The 24,186-nt window shown below is 40.6% G+C and overlaps 1 protein-coding gene across 9 annotated transcripts; it reads left to right on the top strand.

Annotated features, from left to right (window-relative positions):
- The first annotated feature begins 454 nt into the window (after window positions 1–454).
- On the top strand, window positions 455–21,298 carry SPIN3 (spindlin family member 3). Of its 9 annotated transcripts, none has more exons than XM_055375526.2 (6): window positions 853–1,206; window positions 1,464–2,625; window positions 11,928–12,140; window positions 17,761–17,841; window positions 18,004–18,129; window positions 19,223–21,298. In XM_055375526.2, the coding sequence occupies exon 2, from the start codon at window positions 1,466–1,468 to the stop codon at window positions 2,240–2,242; it is 777 nt and encodes a 258-aa protein (XP_055231501.1). In that variant the 5' UTR covers window positions 853–1,206; window positions 1,464–1,465; the 3' UTR covers window positions 2,243–2,625; window positions 11,928–12,140; window positions 17,761–17,841; window positions 18,004–18,129; window positions 19,223–21,298. The 9 variants fall into 9 exon arrangements, with proteins under 9 accessions (XP_004064311.1, XP_018875332.1, XP_055231498.1 ...); XM_055375524.2 differs by having other exon boundaries at window positions 18,000–18,129; XM_055375527.2 differs by lacking the exon at window positions 18,004–18,129.
- Window positions 21,299–24,186: the final 2,888 nt, after the last annotated feature.

Genomic DNA, 24,186 nt, shown 5'->3' with positions numbered 1-24,186 from the left:
ATTGTTCTAAGTTTAGTGTCTAGGTTATTCTGTTCAAGTGAACAGAATAATTCATGCGCAAGCACAATTTATAGGTATTTAACAATTAAACGTCTGAAGATAGGAGGCAACGGCAAAATTATGAAAAATCCTAATGCTTAATTTTATGAAGCTACTACAAAACATGTTCTCAGAAAATATCTAAAAAACTGAGCAAATGTTTATTCTACATGGAAATGAGCAGGACATGAAAGTGCATATTCAAAATTATCCAAGCTTTGTAAGAGCTTAGAAAAAAGGAAAAGGAAATAGTGTTAATATTTCACTGTGAGCCCTGGAAAATGGGAGGCCGGCTTAGTTAATTATTTTCTCTTCATGTCAATTTTCTGAATTTTACAGTGTCAATATTGTGCATGCAATTCTTTTGCAATCAGGGGAAAAGAAAAGAAATCCTCAAGAAGTTAAGTCTGGGAATGACAAATCAGTAAAAATTACGTAGATTGGGTCAAGATGGCAGCCTGAACACTGAGCAGTAGCGCATTTCTCTTGTCCTACCACAAATCCCCTTCAATGGAGGGTGGGGGGACGCGTGGAGGGAGGGGAAAGGAAAGGGCTAATTCCTGAAAGGTGGAAAGCAGAAGGGGCAGGGGCGCAGAGGGTTGAGGTTAGGCGAGGGGAGGGGCGCGTGCTAAACCAGAAGAGGTAAACCTATGCAGTGAGAGAGAGGTGGTTGTGGGCTCCACAGCTTCTGATTTGGAGGAAGCTGCGAGACCGAGAGCCTAGGAGCACCTTCCACGCCCAGGGCTGTGGTACAGGTTGGTGGGGGAGGGGCGCCACGCGGTGTTTGGCAGGAAGGGGAGGCCTCTCTACTGACCGGAAGCTGCGCTAGAAAAAGAGGGAGGAGACTGCGGCGCAGCAGCGACTAGTGGGAGTCCGATGTGGGAGAGGGGCTGCGGCCACCGCCACCGCCGCCGCCACCGGGAAGGCGGAGGACGCAGGAGCCAAGAGCAAGGGACGCCGCCACGGTCATCTTCGCCTGCCCCGCCGCCGTCTTAGAGACACTCCTTGCCTACGGACCATCCTCTCCCAGCTTTTGCAAGCACCGGGCTGCTCGCCCGCTGATTTTCCTCCTCCATAGGCTCACTGCGGAGGCAACGGCGAGGTGTCCGATTTGGGCACTTGAGGCCCGCAATCCGGGACAGTGGGGAATCTGCGCCTCCTGGCCGGGTAGTGTTGGAAGCAGGGCGAGGGGAATGGGGAAACGCTTCGTATTTCACCTAACCGCAGATCTTAGCCAGACTGAGCTGGGGAGGAAGGTTACTGCAGGCACTCAGCCAGGGTGCCTTGATTTCCAGCTTTGCTATCTAGCTTTCGGGAAAAACAGGTGTGGGTTTACTGGGTGCGCTGATTAGGAGAAAAAGTTTTTTTTTGATTTTGTTAATTTCCTTTCTCGGTCCACCTGGCAACTGTGCTCCTCCTCGCAGGCATGAAGACCCCGTTTGGAAAGGCAGCTGCAGGGCAGCGGTCCAGGACAGGCGCTGGCCACGGCAGTGTGTCTGTTACCATGATAAAGAGGAAGGCTGCACACAAGAAGCATAGGAGCCGACCCACCTCCCAGCCTCGGGGGAACATCGTGGGCTGCAGAATTCAGCACGGATGGAAAGATGGAGATGAACCTCTAACACAGTGGAAAGGAACCGTTCTGGATCAGGTACCTGTAAATCCCTCTCTGTATCTTATCAAATATGATGGATTTGACTGTGTTTATGGATTGGAACTTCACAGAGATGAAAGAGTGTCATCACTTGAAGTCCTTCCTAATAGAGTTGCATCATCTAGAATCAGTGATACACACTTGGCAGAAATAATGGTTGGCAAAGCAGTGGAACATATTTTTGAGACAGAGGAAGGTTCCAAAAATGAATGGAGGGGGATGGTCTTAGCTCAGGCACCTGTCATGAACACATGGTTTTACATTACCTATGAGAAAGATCCTGTATTATATATGTACCAGCTCTTAGATGATTATAAAGATGGTGACCTCCGCATCCTTCAAGATTCCAATGATTCTCCTCTGGCAGAGAGGGAGCCAGGAGAAGTCATAGACAGCCTGGTAGGCAAACAGGTGGAATACGCCAAAGACGATGGCTCCAAGAGAACTGGCATGGTCATTCATCAGGTAGAAGCAAAACCCTCTGTGTACTTCATCAAATTTGATGATGATTTCCATATCTATGTCTACGATTTGGTAAAAACATCTTAGAGGTCATCTTGAAATTTGCCAAATATATGAGACTCTAAATCTGTAGACACAGAAAGTCTTGATTGCTTTCCAGTTTGTAAGAACCATCTTCTCCCTTTTTGCACGTTTTGCTTGGCAAAAAATTGGAACTTCTGCCCTCTCATACGTTTTTGGAAGAAACCTTTTGCCCATCTGTCCAACCTTTTCACTGGTTCCTCTCCGCAATTTAACTGATTAGTGAGAAGGGTAAAGTCTGACATCCATTGGCTCATACTTTTTTTTATCTTGGGTGGTGTTAATAGATTAAAGGTAGCTGAACACCTCTCACCTCACTCTTTTTGGCACTTGGACTCTACACTCATTGAGGTGTGAAGCTTGCTGAGATATCCCATGTGACTGGCTGGGTAAGTGTCTTTGCAATCTCAAATCTCCCCCAAGTGGCTTCAAAAATCTAACTTGGGAAAGAGTGGGAAGCCCATTTTGGTCTCTTGTTCAAGTTGCATTCTCAATTCTAACTGTACTAAAAGTAAGGCTAATAATTTTGCTCTCTTTCCGGTTCTTTCACCTATTGCTCAACTGTTTTAGAATTAAGAAGGTAATTACTTTGCATTTTAGTACCTAACCATAGGCTGAGAAACCTTGCAAAACTGATAAGAAGGCAAGCATTTGGGGACCAAACTCCAAGTGGAGAGATCAAGATTTCTGGTGGAGCTTAAGTGAAAGGTTTTAGTCATCAGTGGCATTAGGGTCTCTCTTGTCTCCAATAGCTCTGGCTGGTATCTGCAGACATGGAGTAGGTTTTAACTGATAGAAGCTGTGCAGGCAGACTTTAGCAAAAATGGTCTTTGCCGGCCCAGAGGAGCATTAAGCCAGGCTCTAGCTAGAGCCCTCAGTCACAAGGCAAAGGCTGGGTTTGGCTGGGTTTGGACAGATCTGTCCAGAACCTCAAAATGAAAGAGGAGAAACCTAGAATCAAACTGAGATACAGATTTCTTTGTTGTGCTAAGAGAGACTCAAGTTTTAGATTTGATTCTTAGGAGACTGAATTCAGAGTCCAAGCATATGAGGTGGGCAAGGCACTTGTGAGAACCAAGAATGGCTGAAAGCAGGCTATACTTCCTTGCAGGGACTGGTGGGCTCATCTATTATGGTATCCCAGCAGGACTTGGAACACAGTCAGTGGTAGGTAATCTGTAGGCTTAATGATGTTTTAAGTGCTGGCATTGGTAGATAGAAATCTAATAGATTTTTGTTAGTGTTTTGATTTTTAACTATCCTGTTTCTTTGCTGGCCCTAAGAAACTCATATGCAGATAAGGGTGAGTTCTACTGTGGCAGAAAAGTAAACAATGGGAGGGCCTTTGAGCTTTCCATTATTAAAGAGCCATTGGTGGAGGTTAACCAAAGCCTAGGAAAGAAAAGTTGAAGTACAAGCATGGTTTTTGAGAGAAGCACCTGGCCAAAACCAAAGCTTTCTCATTGAGGTTCTCACAGAAGCTCCATTAGCAGTAACAGCCTAATAAGGCCATGGAGTTCTGCACATTTGGGGCTGGGACTCAAGGCAGTACAATCATATTGGGACTGTACTGCAAGATATCTTCCAAATTAGTTTAAGTTCACAGGTCATGGAGTCCAGACTACCGGCACAGATTGGCATCCTGCTGAGGATGAAACAAAGAAGATGTTCTCTTTTCTCCTATGTTTTATCTGTCTACTTTTGCTTTTTGATGCCGCTAAGTCTCTACTATGATGTTTGACTGACAACAGCAATGTGGGTCTGTATTGCCCTATGTTCTAAGTCCTGGGGTCATATATTTGCTTAAAAAAACTGTTCTAGTGGCTGGGGACTAGTGTGCTTTCTAATTTTTTTGATGTGAGGTTGATATTGTGATAATCTTATGTCTTCTTGACCCTTTGGACTCTTTAATATGTATGACATGCAATTGTGGGGTTAGATTAATTCAACTCCTGAGGTCCTGAAGGAACTACACCCAGTCAAGAGGAAGACAGCCAAGGCTGCAGCTGCTGAAGGAACCCCATATCTGGGCAGACATCTTTGTGAGATCTATATGGCTGAAATGAGAAAAACGAGAAATTGGGAAAGGCAGAATTTTGGACTTTAATTATTTTGGACTTTGAATTAGAAATTTAATTTTGGGCAGTCCTTTTTCCCTTGGAGTTTAATAGTTGATGGGGTGGGGGTGAGGTCATATAGTTCAAACTAAGGCATTTTTATTATGTTGTTGATATTGTATTATTTGGAGTATTTTAATGCTATCTTTGGGAGTCATTGTATAATTGTTGTCAGCTATGTCAGGAAATATGGCTGGACATAATTGTAAATTAGGGCTGCAATTGTGATCAAATTTTCAGTCTAGGGTGTAATGTAGCCTTAGAGTTAATTTAATTACTGTTCTATTTTGACTTATTTCAGAGCCTCTTGGGGGCAAAAACAACTGCTCACCAATCTTACATTGATGGGAGCAGAACTTTTCTAAGATACTGCTGGTCTCCCTGGAAGGGGACAGCCACAGCCCTGTTTGTTGACCAGAGTCTTGAGCATTAACCATTGTGGCTTAAGAGAATGAAAATGTACAAGGGTATGATGGGATCTACCCTCTTCCTCTCTCCATGCTCCTGACTCAAGAAAAGGAAAAGACTTGCATCTCTCAAAAATGTTTGGAAGAAAGTTCTACCCATCTTCTCTTACACTCATTCAATCTTGTGCTTGGGAGGAAGAACAACTTGATGAGATTGAGAAAATGGTTATAATGGATAGGCAGCTTAGGCCACTCTTGGATCTTGAGTTCGTTCCACACAGCAAGATGTGGGAAAGACTGCAGTCCTTCACTACATGGCTGGGTAAACATCTGCTTTGTAGACCCAACTATCTCTCCTTGGGGTGGGGGAATCCCAAAGTCCTTAGACTTATGATAGAAGTTCATTTCAGCCTCAGGTCCAAGCCATGTTCTCCAATCCAGCTCTATCAGCTATAAAGCTGGTATCTATTTTGATTCTTTTTTACAGTTTTAATATATAAATTGTTTTTTAGAAAAATAACACATGCCTATGGTAAAAGTCAAACAGTACAAAAGGGTATACTATTAAAAAGTAAGTCTCTCTTCCTCCTTCTTACCCCTGGCCTCAGTTCCCTGGTCCCATTTTCAAAAAGTAACAACTGTTACCAGTTACTGATGTATCATTCCAGAGATATTCCATGTATTTACAAGCATATTGTGTGTGGGTATGTGTGTATCAGGTTTTTTTTTTTTACACAAATGGTGGCATACTATACATGCTGTTCTGAATTTTGCTTTTTTCACTGAACAATATATTAAAGCTGATATCTTAATCCCTATTTGATTGCTGTGTATATTTTTTAATTGGTTCAGAATCTGGAAGGGAAGGAGGTGTAATTAATTCAAACCTTCAGACCCTAACCCAGTTTAATGAAAACTTACATGACCCTACAAACCCACAATTTCTGCCAGTCCAATTTTTCTCAATAGTAGAATGTGAAATATATGTGAACATAACGTATTCTGTGAGAGGAACTTCTCAAGAGAGGCCAGTATATTTTTACCGAGGGAAGTTAAAAGGAAAACCAATTATATATTGAAGCTGTGGGGAAAGTTAAGGTACTATATAATTAATAATCCAGAAATGAAATGAACAATTATTTTTTTCTGTTTAAACTTGCACTCACATCTACTGCAATATGCAAATTCATATTTATAGCTTTGATTTGCCTTTTCTAACAGAACTTGCCTGCATGTAACAGGAAACCCATTTCAAACAGGCTTAAACTGTTACCAAACGTTGATCAATATAAATTTTAAAAAAATCTAGAGCTCAGATGGGCTTCAGGCATAGTTTGAATTGGGGCTCAGGCTCAGTGTTTATGATTCTTTAGGATTTTCCCTCTGTGTGTCAGTTTCATTCTCAGGCTGTTTTTCCTTATGGTAGCAAAATTGGACCAGCAATACCAGGCTACAGCAGTCCAATCTAGAGAAAGATAGATAACCTGTGTTCTATGATGTATTCTCAGCTGGCTTAGGTCAGATACTTTGACCAATCACTAAAATCTCAGGGATGAAATACACTGATTGACTTAGCAAGGTCAGGTGTTCCATCCCTAACCTCTAGGGCAGTGGTCCCCAGTTGTTTTGGCACCAGGAACTGGTTTCATGGAAAACAATTTTTCCACGGACAGGGTGGGTGAGGGGAGGGGGGTGGTTTGGGGATGATTCAAATGCCTTACATTTATTGTGCAATTTATTTCTATTATTATGTTCTAATATATAATGAAATAATTATGTAACTCACCATAATGTAGAATCAGTAGGAGCCCTGAGCTTGTTTTCCTGCAACTAGACTGTCCCAAATGGGGGTGGTGGGAGACAGCAACAGATCATCAGGCATTAGATTCTCATAAGGAACATGCAACCTAGATCCCTTGCATGCACAGTTCACAATAGGGTTCATGCTCCTATGAGCATCTAATGCCACTGCTGATCTGACAGGAGGCAGAACTCAGGTGGTAATGCAAGTGATGGGGAGCAGCTATAAACACAGATGAAGCTTCGCTTGCTTACCCACCTGCCACTCACCTCCTGCTGTGCAGCCTGGTTCCTAGCAGGCCATGGACCAGTATTTGTCAGTGGCCCAGGGGTTGGGGACCCCTGCACTAGGGTATATCTCTCTGAAACCAGATGGATTTCCAGTAGAATCAAGGGCTTTGGGTAAATGAATAATGAATGATATTCACCAATCACAAATATCTAGTATAGTTTCTTCATTTGAATACCTAGTATCCATGGACACATTTCTTCCTACACATCCTCTTTCAGAAAATGCCCACACGTAGGTGTGATAAATTCATGTCCCCAAAGGAGAAAAACCTGAAGTCTTATCTAGTTACTGCATTTAGCGTTAAGTTCAAGATCCCTAGTTGATATGCAGCCATCTTTAGATCCATCTTCCTTGCAGTCTGGTCACCTATACTTAAATTATAAACTACTCTTCTCAACATACCCAATATACACTAGTGGGGAGATAACCAGAGAAATACAATCAAAACTACCATTTGAAAAAGGGAGGAAATAGGAAACAATACATAGTAGTTTCTGGTCCAAAGCGTATATCATAACCTGTTAGACAAGGACTACCTATCCTGGCAGTTGAGTGACTCCTTTGGTCAAATACCTCTTTGTGTTTTCTGAGACGTTCTCTCTTGGAGGCATATCTTGGGTGGATGCCCTTTTTGGGGGTTGAACTGGACATTCTACGCCACTTCTTGCACCTGGGGGTTGAACAATTGGAGGTTTTTAAATTATTGGCTATAATTAGAGATTATTTAGTACAGTAGCTCTCAAACTTTAGTACACACCAGAATCACCTTGAGAACTTGTTAAAATACAGATTTCTGGGGCACTCTTACAGAGATTCTGATTGAGCAAGTCTAAGGTGGGGTCCACAGGCTTATATTTATAACAAGTTCCCACATGAGACTGATGCTGCTGGGACCCCACATTGAAAATCACTGATTTATAGGTGGCAATTGAGTGAGGTCAGAGTTATTATTTCCTATACTTACCTGATAAGATTTACCTGGAGTGATTGTTAAATATAAATTGCTGAGCCCCATCTTAGATGTAATGAATCAAAATCTCTTGGGAAGGGACCTGGGGCAGCTATACAAGATACCTCAGGTGAGTCTTTATCATCAGTAATGATTAGGAAACACTGATCTAGGAAATTAGGTTTTTCTTGCCCCAATCTTATTTCCTAATAAGTCTTCCATCTGCTTGCCCTTGTTCTCACTAAGCTTAATTTGGGGCAAAAAAAACTTGGCTTTTCAAATCATACAAAGTTCCAAATTACCCACGTCTCTTTCCACTGGGATTTCACGAAATCAGTGAGTAAACAAGCAAAGTTTTATTTTCTTCTTTCACTGTTTTCAAGTAGGCCCATTTCAACAATGGAGAGGTTATGCTTGATCTTGGCCTAAGAAGCACAGATCTGAGGGCCACATGCTTCCCAAGAAAGGGTGGAATAAGTGAAAAAAACAATAAAGTCAGCTGATTGGACATTAATTCCAGGTTTTACTAGCTCTGTACTAGCAAGTTACTTAATCTTTGTGAATCTATTCCCCTTCTTGATAGAGAAACACTCTTTACTCAGTTCTGTTTAGAGGTATATGAGAAACTATATCCTTAGCATGTAACATAGTGCAGCACAGATGCTTAATAAAAGTGAATTCCCTTTAGTTCTCAAGAGGGTAAACCGCATGTCCTGTTGGTTAACCTTTATATTTAGCAATGCTCCAGTGACATGTAACTAGTGAATATAGGTCTAGAAATTCTATTACTGAAATGTGAAAGAAATTATTTAAATAATTCTTTAGATGTACATAGCTCTTTTAATCTCTGCTAAGAACTGAGTTTGTTTTCCCAGAGAGCTCGTTAATCTTTATAACATTACTGGACAGTTAAGAGAGCAGGGTTATTATCCTGAATGCAATCATTCATTCATTCATTCAGCTACTTTTTGATGGATTTGCCCAATAGTGATTAATGAGATAGATACTGTCCATTCTGTCAGGGAGCTTACATTTTCATAGAGGGGAGAAAAGCAACAAAGATGTAGACAAATAACCTAAATAACGTGTATAATTTCAGAGAGTGATAAGTTGTATGAAGAACAAAAAAGCAGAGCAATGGATAGAGATGAACTGAAATAAGGGAACTACTTCAGCAAAAGGTTTTCAGAGGAAGGCCTGAGTGGATATTATCAAATAACTAAAGAAGCCAGCCCATGCTATGATTTGAGGAAGGAGTGTTCTAGAGAGAAAAAAACAAGTTGAAAGGCTGGAATACCTGATGTCATTTATCCATAGCTATTAATTCAGTAATGTGTTTAACATTGAAACCTAGGGCCTGTGATTCTTCTCTACTGTTCTGCACAGCTAACACTATACCTCTGTTGTTTTCTGGTATGTTTTTGGAGTTTTTAAATATGTTTTTGTTTGTTTGTTTGTTTGTTTGTTTTTTGAGACAGAGTTTTGCTCTTGTTGCCCAGGCTGGAATGCAATGGCCCAATCTTGGCTCACCGCAACCTCCACCTCCTGGGTTCAAGCAATTCTCCTGCCTCAGCCTCCCAAGTAGCTGGGATTAAAGGCATGCAACACCATGCCTGGTTAATTTTGTATTTTTAGTAAAGACATGGTTTCACCATGTTGGTCAGGCTGGTCTCGAACTCCTGACCTCAGGTGATCCGCCTGCCTCGGCCTCCCAAAGTGCTGGGATTACAGGCATGTCCCACCATGCCCGGCCTTAAATATGTTTTTCTATTGTTATCCTAGAAAGCAAGTAAAGTGGCTAAGAGGTCACTGATTAAATGGAAATGGGGCAGATTTCTTCCTCTACCTCAAATCTATGAAACAGGTGCATAACATAAAGTTGAAGCTCACATGTAATGTAATGAATGTGTATACCTATTTTTCTGGTTACATTTTCAAGCACATACTACAAGACATTTGTATTATTAGTTTAAATCATTTGCCCTTGGAGGATGTCGGGATGTCAGTAAACATTTGTTGGACACCTAGTATGTGTTGGGCACATCTTAATCTGCACAGGATACTGGAAGCTGAGTGTTACTACCTCCATTTTTCAGATAAGGAGATAAAGCTTAAAGAGAAAAAGGAAACCAAGGTCACACAGCTGGTAAGAGTGCTGGACTGAAACTAGCTCTCTTGATGCCAAGTAATACTCTAATTATTATTTTTTCCTAATATTTGCATAAAGAAATGGGAAAGAAACAGTAGCACCAAGGGGGAAGTCCAGGTGATTCACAGCTGTGATTTTCTCCATGACTCATTCATATTCTTCCCTCTCTATCACCCTCTTTTACACACACTTCGTTCCTACTGTTAAATCTACTTAATTCATTCATTTGTTCAACAAATTTATTCAGTGCCTACTTTGTTCCAGGCACTTTAGGCATTTGGGATATATCATGAACAAAGCATTCAGTGATGCCTGTTCTCATGGAGCTTACATTCAAGCAAGGGGAGGCTAACAATTAAAAAAAATAATAATAATAAGTAAATTATGTGGGATGTCAAAAATTGATAACTGTTATAAAAAAGAAAATTAGAACAAGGTAAGAGGGAAGGGAAGTGGTAGGTCACCATGGTAAATAGGGAGATTGGGGTGGACTTCATGGAGAAGGTAATATTTGAGCAAATAAATGAAGGAAGTGAGTTAGCCAAGCATATATCTAGGGAAAGAGCATTCTAGGCAAAAGGAACTGCTAGAGGAAAGGGCCTAAGAGATAAGTGTGTTTTTGGCATGTTCAAAGACTAACAGGGAGGCTTATTTAGCTAGAGCTACATAGGTGAAGGAGAAAGACATAAGAGAAGTCAGAGAGGAAATAAGGGTCTAAATAATATAAGGCATTGTAAAGACTTGGTATTTACTCTGCATGAAATGGGGAGCCTGTCACAAGTTGGGTTTTCCCAGGAAACAGACCCAGAAACAAAGTTAATCTTGTAGAAAATTTATTAAGCAGTGCCCTTGGGGTCAATACCTGGGGAAGAAATGGGAAAGCAGCAGGAGCACAAAGAAAATGAAGCTTTAAAAAGACTCAGTTACAGTGTCAACCACACCCACAGGAAGCTGTGGAACTAGAATGGCCCTTCAGAGTTGGGGTAATATTTACAGGCCTTTCAACCCCTACACTAATCCGTCTTTGGATATGGGCTGCCCCAGGAAGGGGTGTAGCATTGGACAAAGTTGCTTTCAGCAGCTGAGGCAATCTCTAATGGGGGTGAGAGCTGAAGCAGCATAGTAAGTCTATCACTGAAGCATAACCTGGGTGTTGCATCCCATGTCCACAAACCCACTGTGGATTTTCAGCAGAGAATTGACCTCACTTATGTTTCTAAAAAAATCTCTCTGCTGTTTTAAGGACGGGCTATAAAGGAGAAAGTGAGGAAGCAGGGAAACTAGTTAGAGTATTGCAGTATCCCATGTGTGAGATTATGATATCTGAGAGGTAACAATGGAGGTGGTGAGAGGTATTTAAATTTGGGGTATATTTTGAAGGAAGAGTAAGTAGAACTTTCTCACAAATTAGAAGTGAAATGTAAGGAAAGAGAGGAGTCATGGATGGCTCCAAAAAACAACTGGGAAGATGGAGTTGCCACTGATAGAGATGAAGAAGGCTATGGTTTGGATGGGTGCTAGGAAGAGGAGAGGCTAGGAAATCAGTTTTGGACAAGTTGAGTTTGAAGGTGTTTTTAGGACACCTAAGTGGGGGCTGTTGAGCAGTTATTGGATATATGAGTGTGCAGTTCATGGGAGAGGTCTGACTAAGCTGGATACATAAGTTGGAAATTTCTCCATGTAAATAATACTTAAAACCATGGGACTGTATGAGATCACCCTAGGGAATGGGTGTACATAGAGAACAACAGATGACCGTGGACAGAGACCTGGGTCTTAAAGAGATCAGAGAGAAGAGGAGACACAAACAAGAGACTGAGAAGTCACCACCAGTGAGGTAGGAGGTAAACGAAGTGTGATGTCTTGGAAGTCCTTTTTGGTCTTCCTCCTTCCCATAAATCTCTTTGTGACAATTTTTTTTCACTTAATCTCAAACGTCAGCTCCTCCACTGTACTTTTTTTTTTTTTGCTTTTCAGCTCCTTTGAATAAACCTGCCCACCACCAAGAACCCATACATGACTTTCTTTTCATTGTATCAAAGTAATGTGTCCACCGGTGTAAGCACCAGCAACTCACTTCTTCCTCAGACATCTCTAAAGCTGGAAAGATTTTGAGGGACAATATGGTTTCCTTCACCCCACCCCAATGTTATGAATGAGACCAGCAGACCAACAGCAAACACCTAGAAGGTAAGAGGTTATTTTTTTAATATCCTCTTCCAACCCTATAACACGGCAGAAAGCAAATGGAATGGATGGAACAAGTGTCAAAAAACAGTGTCTTCGTGAACAAGAGAGAGGGGAGGTGGGCTCTGAAAGCCTAACTCAAAGCTCAGTTGACTAATTAAAGAAGGAAATTAGAGGGCCGTGCTGGTATGTGCCTGTAGTTCCAGCTGCTGGGATGGCTGAAGTGAGAGGATCCCTGAGTGCAGGAGTTCAAGTCCCATCTGGGCAACATAGTGAGACCTCCATCTCTAAAAAACTAAAATAAAAGAAGGAAGTCAAGGCCAACGCAAGGAGAGACCTAGTTAACCTACGGCTCTATGATATCAGTCCTCTGTATTATACATACGTAGCCAAGCACTACCCAGATGCTATCATTCAGTGATCTGCCTCTTCTTACCAGCATTTAGTTATGGAACACAAAATATTTCTAGTGCAGATGGCCTCAGCGGGGTCCCCAGTAGTCAAGCCCCACCCTAGCATAGTACTGACCTTGCAGAGCCTTTGCTCATCCCACTACTCAGGTCTATTGAAACTCTTGATTCCCATGGATATCTGTTGATTTATTATTTGCTGAATATTTGTTGATAACTGTAGATATTCGTTGGCTTTAGGGCCTCCCTTGCTTAAACACTGAAGTACACAAATCACTGCACACACACTATCAGATTCACCCACACAGTAATTCAAATGGTGCTTGGCCCACTTCTTTCCAAAACCTCAGACATTTGGAATGCTATCAGTTACCCTGTGTGAGATTGTGACTGTTTCTTAAGAGATTCCATTCTGCATGGGAAGAGAGAAAAGAACTGAAGAGTAGTGGGATGGCTGGGGATAGGGTAGAAAATCCCAAAGTTTTCTAATCCTCACCTCTTATTCCTTGTCTCTCACTCTCCTTTTTCCCCTCATTCACTAAAATGTGAGTACCCTGCACACATGAGTACCACTAGCTGCGGGGCACGTAAAGAACAGATGTCTCAAGAGTGACTGTTGAAAACTATCACCCTGCACAAGGAAAGGCAGGTTTTGGAATAAATATTAACATATCAGTATTGTCTGAAATTGATGATGCCTTTTAAAGTGGATAGTTTCACAGAATGGAAATGCAGTTTGTTATTTTGCATGACAAATGGGGCCACTAAACTGCATGACAGCATTACATAATTTGCCTGGAATGAAGACCACCTTTTCAGCCCAGCATTCAAGGCCCTTCATGATCTGGCTCCTTTCTACCTTTGTAGCTTAACTATTTACTACTGCACTGTTTACTACTACTCCCTGGTCCTTATGTTTCAGGCCATTTCCTTCAACAGTCCAAGTTGTTTCAAGTCTCTTGGTTTTTGCACTTGTTTCTCCTGCCTGGAATGTGCTTCCTCTCACTGTATTACCTGGGTGGAAACAGGATTTACTTAAACATTTCATATCTGAAGTCTTTAATTAACTCCACAGCTTGGTCAGTTGATCGCTCTTTTGTACTCTTATATCCTTTATCCCTTTGTTATAGTATTTACTGCTACCTCCTGTTCCCCCAGAATGACAGCTTCTCTGTGATCTCTTCAGAGGCAACAGCTGTGTGGTTGAATTCCTCTTCATATTCTAGACATTGCCCAGCACAGAAAAGGTTCTTTCTGGGGCATCAGAAAGTATTTTTTGACTAAGTGACTGGCTGAGAGAAGCGATGCTGGCCCTGGGTATTTTCTTCTCAAGACGAGTAGAAGGGATTTGCCACGAGAGTCCACAGAAGCACTGGAGGAGAAAAGAACTGAGGTGACAGTAACAATCTTACGGCCATTCTTTCAGATGATAACTTCCAGTGCTTCTGTGAAGTCAGATATTTCCCTCCCTTTTCTCACAAGAAGAAACTGAGAAGGGAAGTGGCAGGTCTCCCAGGTCCCACAGCCAATCAGCAGTGGGGCTGGAACTCCAACCTTGGGCTCCTAACACCAGACCCTAAACTTCCTGCTCCAGCTCCCCTGAATCTGGGCAGGAGTTATAACTCAAGCCTGACCTGGAGGCATTCAGGATAAGGGGTTTCTCCATATGTTGCTTCTGGCCCTGAGAATTCCATCATGATCCTGGGTGGTCCGTGATGCTGTCCAGGGTGAGCCCATTTACCCTGAGAGGATGTAGTACCTCTCCAAGTAACCATGGAGTCAAGTGTCTATCTCTGGCCAGCCTCAGGACAACAAAGATGTTTTTTCACCCATCACTGAGCTGTACATTGTGAACAAACTCGGGGAAGCAGCAGATACTGGAGAACCTTCTTGCTCCACTTCTACCATCTATTGCCTGTGAGACATGAGGAAGTCAGTCAACTCCTCTTCCTTTTGGACCCATTAATTCCTGAAACAAAATGAAAGGCACAGGGAATTGAGGGTGGGGTATGGTACCAATAAGCCATGCACCTCACAGGCTTTTTGTGATGCTCTAGTCATATAATGAGCAAAGATACGCTTGTGAAGTGTAATGGGATATTTAAGTTGAAAAAAATGTTACCATAAATCCGTGAGTGAATATTACTCTTGCAGGAAAATGCAGATAGGAAATAAGTATAAAATCCAGAAACCAGTTTAATGTCTGCAGTGCTCATCTATGCCATGATAGGAATTATAAGAGTTTAAAGCTGTAGTTTTTGGGATTTGAAGTTGAGGAACTTTTTATCCATTGGTAGTTTAAAGTTTACATCAAAAATGTCATAAACCTGGACCTTTAGTTGGCCACCTTTGAAAGTATATAGAGAAGATATGCATGAGAATAAAGGTACCCACAGGGGGAAAACCAAATCACAAAATGAAACAAACAAACAAAAACTTTATCATGATTATAACATTTGAATCTGCGGAATTTTTCTTTTTCTTTTTTTTTTTTTTTTTTTTTTTGAGATGGAGTATCACTCTGTCTCCCAGACTGGAGTTCAGTGGTGTGATCTTGACTCACTGCAACCTCCATCTCCTGGGTTCAAGCAATTCTGTCTCAGCCTCCCAAGTATCTGTGACTACAGGCGCCAGCCACCAACATGCCTGGATAATTTTTGTATTTTTAGTAGAGACAGGGTTTCACCGTGTTGGCCAGGCTGGTCTCAAACTCCTGACCTCAGGTGATCTGCCTGCCTCGGCCTCCCAAAGTGCTGGGATTATAGGCATGAGCCATTGTGCCAGTCCTGAATCTGTGGATTTAGAGAGGTTTTAGGCCTCTTCTTCCCTCTGTTTGTCCCAGTATTATTAGTCAATACATTGCTTTCATTTTCTGGCACTTACCAAAAAAAAAAAAAAAAAAAGATTTTAACTAATATGTTTCTTTTTATTTTTTTTCTTTTTAATGCCGGTAATGTTCTGTACCACGAAAGGAAATGCCAATTTGTTACTTAGATGTACAGAAGATTGTTAACTGGGTATATGGAAATTAAGAGTGTAAGCATATACAGACAAGGACTGGTGGTAAGGACAGAAAAATAGAATTTAAGAGCTGTGAGGGCCTTGAGATTGTCTAGTCTCCCTCCTCATTTGTACAGAGTATGAAACAGGTCCAGAGAGTGGAAAGGGTTTAAAGTAACAGTAAAGTCCTATAGGAGTCACATCTTAAATCAGTATGTCTGACTCCCAAGCCACGCTGCTACTGCTGCTGCCCCTTCTTCTTTTGTCCCTTTTTTTTTTAATGAAGGAAATTAAAAAAGAGAGATACATTTTTAGTTCTTATTTTATTCCAACCCCATTTTTTTCCTTTGTCACTGAACTGTAGGTGATATGTCCTTCCTACTAGTTTATTTTTTCACTATATATGTATCCCCAAAATATATATTGTTTTCATGTTTTAAATTTTTACCCATATAGTGTACTATGCCAGTATTTTTGTGTCCTGCTTTTTTCACTCTATTTTTGTGACCTTTTCATATGGATATATAAAGTGCCATTTTGAGGCTATACCACAATGTATATATTCCCAAAGAATGAATATTTAGGTAATTGTCAGTTTGGGATTTTTTGTTTGTTTGTTTGTTTGTTTGTTTTTAGTTCTTGTTCTAAAATATCCTTACACATTTCTCCTTTTGCACATGAGTTTCTGTTGTGCATATGCGTAGAATTGCTGGGTCATAGGGTGGGCACATCTTCAATTTTGCTAGAGAATACCAAACTTCTCTTCAGAATAGTTACATTGGTGTGTCAGGTGGAACCAGAATCTGCTCTGAGTACGTCACAAGATTTAGTGAGGATCCAAGCAGAAAGAGAGTGTGAAAACACGTGTGAAGTTGTTGACAGTGCTGTGTCATGAATCGTGAAAGGGCAATGTTAAGTCAGCATATGGACAACAATGGTCATAGGTAGACACTGGATAAATGACCAACTTGTCCTATGAATGAGGTCTTAATTTTATCTACCTTAGGACCAAGTCCAGAGAATCAGCAAAAATGATTACATTTAATTATATCTTCATGTTTTGTGAGGGCTTTAGATCTGATATAAACATACAGGAAAAAATCCTTTTTAATAAAGCTGGAAGAGACATAATAGCATCAGTTTCTAGGCAGAAAATCAGCCCTATACAAATTCTAAAGGCCGGTTACAAACTGGACATGTTTTAACATGGTTTAGAATGTTTTCACCAAAAAACTAGCACTGTGCCTTTGTCTCTGAGAAAAATAGATAAATGAGTCAATTATGTGTTTACAGTTTAATTCATATTCGTTATATTTTGCAGCTTAAAAGGCCACTAACAAAAAAATAGAACATAACAAAATAAATCTCACTTGGAATACTGGTTGTTTTGTTTGCTGGTTGGTTCTTTTAGTGTACTTTCCTTTTTACTGTGTTTTTGTTTCTGGGTTAAGATGGTGGCAAACTGGTGACGCTTCATCCACTTTTACTCTCTCACTGAATAATCCATGATGGACTGGAGAATCTCAATGATTGGTTCACCATACTCTGGCAGAAATTCCTACTGACTGCCATATAGGTAGGGCTTGACTAAGAAACTCTTGGTAACCAATGCAGACTCAGACCTCTTGAAAAAAAAACAGCAGGGCTAAGCTGGATAAAAGCCAAAATTACTATGTTTGCCAGATTACACTATCAGGTTTTGTAGAACAGCTAGGACTCTCATATACCTAAAGATAGTGAAAAGATGTATAGAAATTGCTGAGGTTGGAAATATATGTTGAGTTTAATCTAACACTGTAATCTACAATGGCCTTTCAATGAAGATTTAAGGAATTTGGAATCTGTTCTGCAGGCAGAAGGGAAAGTACTGATGATTTTGAGCAGTGACAGTAGGATCAGATGCATGCTTTAAAAGGTCCAGAAGTATAAAGGGTATATGTATATTAGGGCTGGAGTGGCTGGAGGCTGGGAGACAAACTTATTGCAAGACTCCACATAAGATCATATTTACCTCACTGAGTCCTATCCTTAGGTAAATACTGTTAATTAAAAGGGTTTCACCATTTACAGAGCTTTCAGATTATTTATCCTTAATATTATTATCCCCACATGTGCTCATGAGCAAGCCTCTCAGGATCTTCTGCTCCAGTCTTGTGACGGTAGCATGTTCCTGCTTCTGGTGGTGCTAAACCCTGGGCAATCATCTCTCCTAGGAACAGCTGTTCTTCATGGGTGACTGCTGTGAAACCAACAGGATGGCCTCTTTTCTATTTAATCCTAAGAGTGGGCATAAGGTAAGCGTTTACAAGATTTTACTGAAAGTTTTGGAATGTAAGAAGGAAAATGCTACACTGAATATAATTACAACTATTCAGGCACAGACCCATCCCAGAGTCTCCTACCAAGTTGACTCTCCTGTCTGTCTTCCTTTTCTGCCTTCACTTGGCTTCAGACAGCTCACCTTCCAACCACTGGAAGTGTTTATAGCATCTCCGCATCTGTCCACAAGGTGGAGTTCAAGGCCAAATTTTTCACCAGCCCCAGATACTGAAAGGAGTACTTTTTCTTCATTCATAGTCAAGGTAAGGCCTGCCTCCTAGGTCTTCATTTCCTGTTCATACATTGAATCTGACAGTGGCAACATATTCCCTTTGGAGGAAATTCTGTCTAGGCCTAAAGCAGTGTGGTCTAGCTTTATGGTTTGATTAAAGACAATCACACAATGTCCAATATATTTCCTACATCACATGTAGGCCATCAACAGTCTGATCAAGGTTTGGCTATGTCAAGTCCAACACAGCTCCTAGGTATCAAATGATCATAAACTCTGGAGGTTCACTCTCACTCATGGCACCTGTCTTAGCCTATTTTCTGTTGCTTATAACAAAATACCTGAAAATTTATTTAAAAAATAAAATTTATTTCTTACAGTTCTGGAGGCTGGGAAGTTCAAGATTGAGGGGCCACATCTGGTGAGGGCCTTCTTGATGGTAGAAACTCTCTGCAGTCCTGAGGTAGCACAGGGTATCACATGGCAAGGGGACTAAGTATGCTAACATGGTAGCTTAGGTCTCTCTTTCCTTCTTATAAAACCACCAGTTCTACTTCCATGATAATCTGTCAGTGGATTAATCCATTCACAAGGGCAGAACCCTCATGTTCCAATCACCTGTTAAAGGCCATACCTCTGAATACTGCCACATTGGAGATAAAGTTTCAACATAAGTTTTGGAGGGAATATTCAAACCATAGAAGTTCCTTTCTGTGTATTTTTATGCATGCATGTACACATGTGTGTAGAGACACAGAGAGGACCAGAGAGGCAGAAAACGCATATATACACCTGTACATTAAATCCATCTATGTGCACATATACGAAGTTGTAGAAATAGAACCATAGTATATATCCTCCTCTATAAATTTTTCCACTTAATAGAACATGAACATGTTTGTAGGTTCTTATATGCAGAGTTACTTCTTTGTATAGTATTCCATTGTGTGAATAAAGCATAATTTATTTAGCAAATCATTGTTGATATATATTGGGACAGTTTCCAAAATTTGGTTATTATGAACAATGCCACCAAGAACATTGTCATACACATTTATTGTGTACTTGTGCATGAATTTCAATAGTGACACGTTAATTCAAATATTTATTTCTTATCTTTCCAGGTAAAATATTGGGTAGGTCCTTTGGAGTTCTAGACTCAGTTTGAGATTACAGAAGATATGCTCAACATCCTCCTTTGACCTGGTCCCAGTTTCACCATATTTGATAGATGCTTTACAGTCTCTGGTAAGGAGGTGTACAATTCTCTGATTTTATTACAGTTTTTAGGGAATTTTATTTTGTTCATTTCAACAAGAAAAATTACATAAACAGGTAACAGCTCCACTCAAAGCTGTTTTAAATGAACAAAATATTGGACTTTGTGAACAAATATGATACTTTTTCTTTCTGCAATTATTGGCTAGCAATCTTATTTTACTAAATCTATACTGACAAATTTAATTTGGTCCATTTATTTGAGTTTAAAGACTATTTCAAACTCTCCCCAGTGAAACAGTCACGGGCCATTGCTATCCTCAAAAGAACTAAATATATAAGTAGCAGCTTTCCTCAAAAAAGATGATAAAGTCTTCTTTTCCCTTTAGAGCATAAATTTCAGTGGCAGGTAAAACTATTTTAGCAACAATATGCTCACTTCTTCCATGATATGTTTTTCTTCCCTACTAAGTTGAAAGTTTCTCTCAGTTTCCATAGCCACTCACAAGTTTTTCTCTACCTAACTGAAGTTGCCCTCTTTGCTGGTCATTAGGACATTAACTTTTAGAATGATTTCTGTTTCAGCCTCTTGTTTTGAAGACAGGCTTTTAATTTCCTCAGAGAAATTGCAATGGAACGAAAATTTGTTCTCTCTTTTACATATGTACACTTGTATAAGAGATGTAATGTTTTTAAATAAAATTTTTAATTCATGCAAAAGCATGTCTCTAACAGTGTGAAGGTTATAAAGATTAATAATAGTAGAAATATCCCTGTACCAATCACACAGAATAATTCTAGTCAGATACAGTTTTTGTAAGGACAAAAAAGAAAATAGATCTAAAAAGGTAAATAAGAGAGATCATTGCATAGTCCTTTACAGTTTAACAAAGGTTGTTTAGAAAGGACCCGCTCCATACTTATCCGATTCTCCATTTTCCACTGAATTTCCTTTCCAAACAATGTACAGTATTCTCAATATCTATCAAAATTCCATAAAAGTTATGACTGCCAATTTATACAAACTGTCCACCAAGATGTTTTCTCCCAAACGTCGCATTCTGGAACCAAGCCATTAAAGACTTGGACTGTGACACAGTTTTCATTATGAGAACCATACACATTGGTGTAATTACCCTCACCTCCCATTTACTACCCTATAAAGGGAATCCCTATGGCCTTAGGCTTACACACACATCTAGGAGCTCTAAGGACCAGGAAAAGTTAAAAGTGGACCAACCACTCAATAAGGTGGCTCTTCAGACCCTTCAGTGCCTACCACGAGGGGGTACAATTCCACAGGAAATGGCTTAGGCAGAGTCATCCCAAACCTAAGCTGCCTCTACTGGCTAGAAATCAACTGTGGAGTTCCAACCAACAGTAACCAGCCAGCCATACCCCAGGCTTTCATGCTCATAAAAGACTAAACTACTGTAAACCCAAAATAAAATTCTAAGGCCCCCCCAACCATCTGAATGGACATCCTCCTCTGCCAGGACACTCTAAAATTTAACCTGAAAGACTGGTTCAGGATATGGCAGAAAGTGGGGGGATCGGACCTACCTCATTGTACCCTCCAACATTAACATAAACACAGACCTTAAATATGATAAGAAACATTCTAATGTATTCTCTCTGAAGCCATCTACCTGGAGGCACCATCAGGATGATGAAACTTTGGTGTCTGCAACCTCTTACTATAACCCAGACATCGCATTTTATTGATAATAACCAGTTGCCAATCAGAAAATTTTTAAATCTACCTATAAATTGAAAGCACCCCCCCTTCCAGTTGTCCTGCCTTTCTGGACCGAATCAATGTGTATCTTAAATGTATTTAAATGATGTCTCATGTCTTCTAAAATGTGTAAAATCAAGCTGCACCCCAACCACCTTGGGCACATGTTCTCAGGATATCCTGAGGGCTGTGTCACAGGCCATAGTCACTTATATTTGTCTCAGAATAAATCTTTTCAAATATTTTACAGAGTTTGACTCTTTTCCTCCCCGCTATGCCCCTAGTCACCACAAAAGCACAATCCCCGGCTGTTACCAGAAGGTTCCCCCAATTCCCAGATGGAAAGAGGCCAGGAGAGACCAAAATCCGAGCTAATTTGTTAGTTCTCACCCTTCTGCCCCCATCCCGACCTCCGCACTATTGGTTGTAAGGCAAATTTTTGTTTGTGTTTTTTTTCCTTGTCAGCCTGCTAGAAACCCTGCCCGCTGCCTAGACAAGGGAATTGCAATGGAGAAAGGGTAATTCATGCAGAGAAGCTGTGTGGGACACTGGAGTTTTATTATTACTCAAATCTGTCTTTCCAAGCCTTCCCCGGGATCAGAGTTTTTAAGGATAATTTGGTGGGGAGAGGCTTGGGAAGTGGGGTGTGCTGATTGGTCGGGTTGGAGATGGAATCACAGGGGGTCAAAGTGAGTTTCTCTTGCTGTCTTCTGTTCTTGGGTGAAATTGCAGAACTGGTTGAGCCAGGTTACCAGCCTCAATCTGGTTGAGCCAGATTACCAGACCTGGAATACAGTGTCTGCAAAATATGTCAATCACTGATGTTAGATTTTGCAATAGTAATGTTATTCACAGGAGCAATTTGGGGAGGTTCAGATACTTGCAAGCCAGAGGCTGCATGGCTCCAAACCATAATTTCTAATCTTGTAGCTAGTTTGTTAGTCCTACAAAGACAGACTCAGACTGGTCCCCAGGCAAGAAGGGGTGATTTGTTTTGCTTTCCCCTTTGGGAAAGGGCTATTATTAATTTTGTTTCAAAGTTGAACTATAAACTAAATTCCTTCCCAAGGTTAGTTTGGCCTATGCCCAGGAATGAACAAGGCCAGCTTAAAGGTTAGAAGCAAGATAGAGTCGAGTCAGTTAGGTCTGATCTCTTTTACTGTCATAATTTCCTTAGTTATAATTTTTGCAAAGGCGGTTTCAGCCTTGCTGGAACAAAGCCTATGATTGTTTTCTTTCTCTCTTTATTATTATTATTATATTTATTATTATACTTTAAGTTCTAGACTACATGTGCACAATGTGCAGTTTTGTTACATATGTATACATGTGCCATGTTGGTGTGCTGCACCCATTAACCCGTCATTTACATTAGGTATATCTCCTCATGCTATCCCTCCCCGCTCCCCCTGCCTATGATTGTTTTCAAGGTACCTGACTTACACGGCATTTTTAAACTGACGTGGGCCTGCTTTTCTCCTTCCTCTCTTGTCCTAATAGTTGTATAGGGCCAAAATGTGATAATGTACATTTGCTTTTGTCTTTATCCATTGTCCTTTCTGCTTCTGTGATTAGGATGTAATGAAGTAGTTAGAAGCATTCCCTCAAATTTCTCCAATTGGCTATGCTGACTTTTTATATAAAACCGATATTTGCTCTGCCAGTGCATCTGAAAAATCCACCCGTAGATTTATTTATTTATTTAGTTTTATTATTATTATACTTTAAGTTTTACGGTACATGTGCACAATGTGCAGGTTTGTTACATATGTATACATGTGCCATGTTGGTGTGCTGCACCCATTAACTCGTCATTTAACATTAGGTATATCTCCTAATGCTATCCCTCCCCACTCCCCCCACCCCACAACAGTCACTGGTGTGTGACGTTCCCCTTCCTGTGTCCATGTTTTCTCATTGCTCAATTCCCACCTATGAGTGAGAACATGCGGTGTTTGGTTTTTTGTCCTTGCGATAGTTTGCTGAGAATGATGGTTTCCGGCTTCATCCATGACCCTACAAAGGACATGAACTCATCCTTTTTTATGGCTGCATAGAATTCCATGGTGTATATGTGCCACATTTTCTTAATCCAGTCTATCATTGTTGGACATTTGGGTTGGTTCCAAGTCTTTGCTATTGTGAATAGTGCCGCAATAAACATACATGTGCATGTATCTTTATAGCAGCATGATTTATAATCCTTTGGGTATATACCCAGTAATGGGATGGCTGGGTCAAATGGTATTTCTAGTTCTAGATCCCTGAGGAATCGCCACACTGACTTCCACAATGGTTGAACTAGTTTACAGTCCCACCAACAGTGTGAAAGTGTTCCTATTTCTCCACATCCTCTCCAGCACCTGTTGTTTCCTGACTTTTTAATGATCACCATTCTAACTGGTGTGAGATGGTACCTCATTGTGGTTTTGATTTGCATTTCTCTGATGGCCAGTGATGATGAGCATTTTTTCATGTGTCTTTTGGCTGCATAAATGTCTTCTTTTGAGAAGTGTCTGTTCATATCCTTCACCCACTTTTGGATGGGGTTGTTTTTTTCTTGTAAATTTGTTTGAGTTCATTGTAGATTCTGGATATTAGCCCTTTGTCAGATGAGTAGGTTGCAAAAATTGTCTCCCATTCTGCAGGTTGCCTGTTCACTCTGATGGTGGTTTCTTTTGCTGTGCAGAAGCTCTTTAGTTTAATTCAATCCCATTTGTCAATTTTGGCTTTTGTTGCCATTGCTTTTGGTGTTTTGGACATGAAGTCCTTGCCCACGCCTATGTCCTGAATGGTAATGCCTAGGTTTTCTTCTAGGGTTTTTATGGTTTTAGGTCTAATGTTTAAATCTTTAATCCATCTTGAATTGATTTTTGTATAAGGTGTAAGGAAGGGATCCAGTTTCAGCTTTCTACATATGGCTAGCCAGTTTTCCCAGCACCATTTATTAAATAGGGAATCCTTTCCCCATTGCTTGTTTTTGTCAGGTTTGTCAAAGATCAGATAGTTGTAGATATGCGGCATTATTTCTGAGGGTTCTGTTCTGTTCCATTGGTCTATATCTCTGTTTTGGTACCAGTACCATGCTGTTTTGGTTAGTGTTGCCTTGTAGTATAGTTTGAAGTCAGGTAG

Source organism: Gorilla gorilla, chromosome X (genome assembly GCF_029281585.2).
Source record: "Gorilla gorilla gorilla isolate KB3781 chromosome X, NHGRI_mGorGor1-v2.1_pri, whole genome shotgun sequence".
NCBI classification, from domain to species: domain Eukaryota; kingdom Metazoa; phylum Chordata; class Mammalia; order Primates; family Hominidae; genus Gorilla; species Gorilla gorilla.
This window is presented reverse-complemented; position numbering and strand designations above follow the sequence as displayed.

Coding starts and splice junctions, on each gene's coding strand:
- SPIN3 (XM_055375527.2), top strand. CDS start 1,466: ATGAAGACCCCGTTTGGAAAGGCAGCTGCAGGGCAGCGGTCCAGGACA.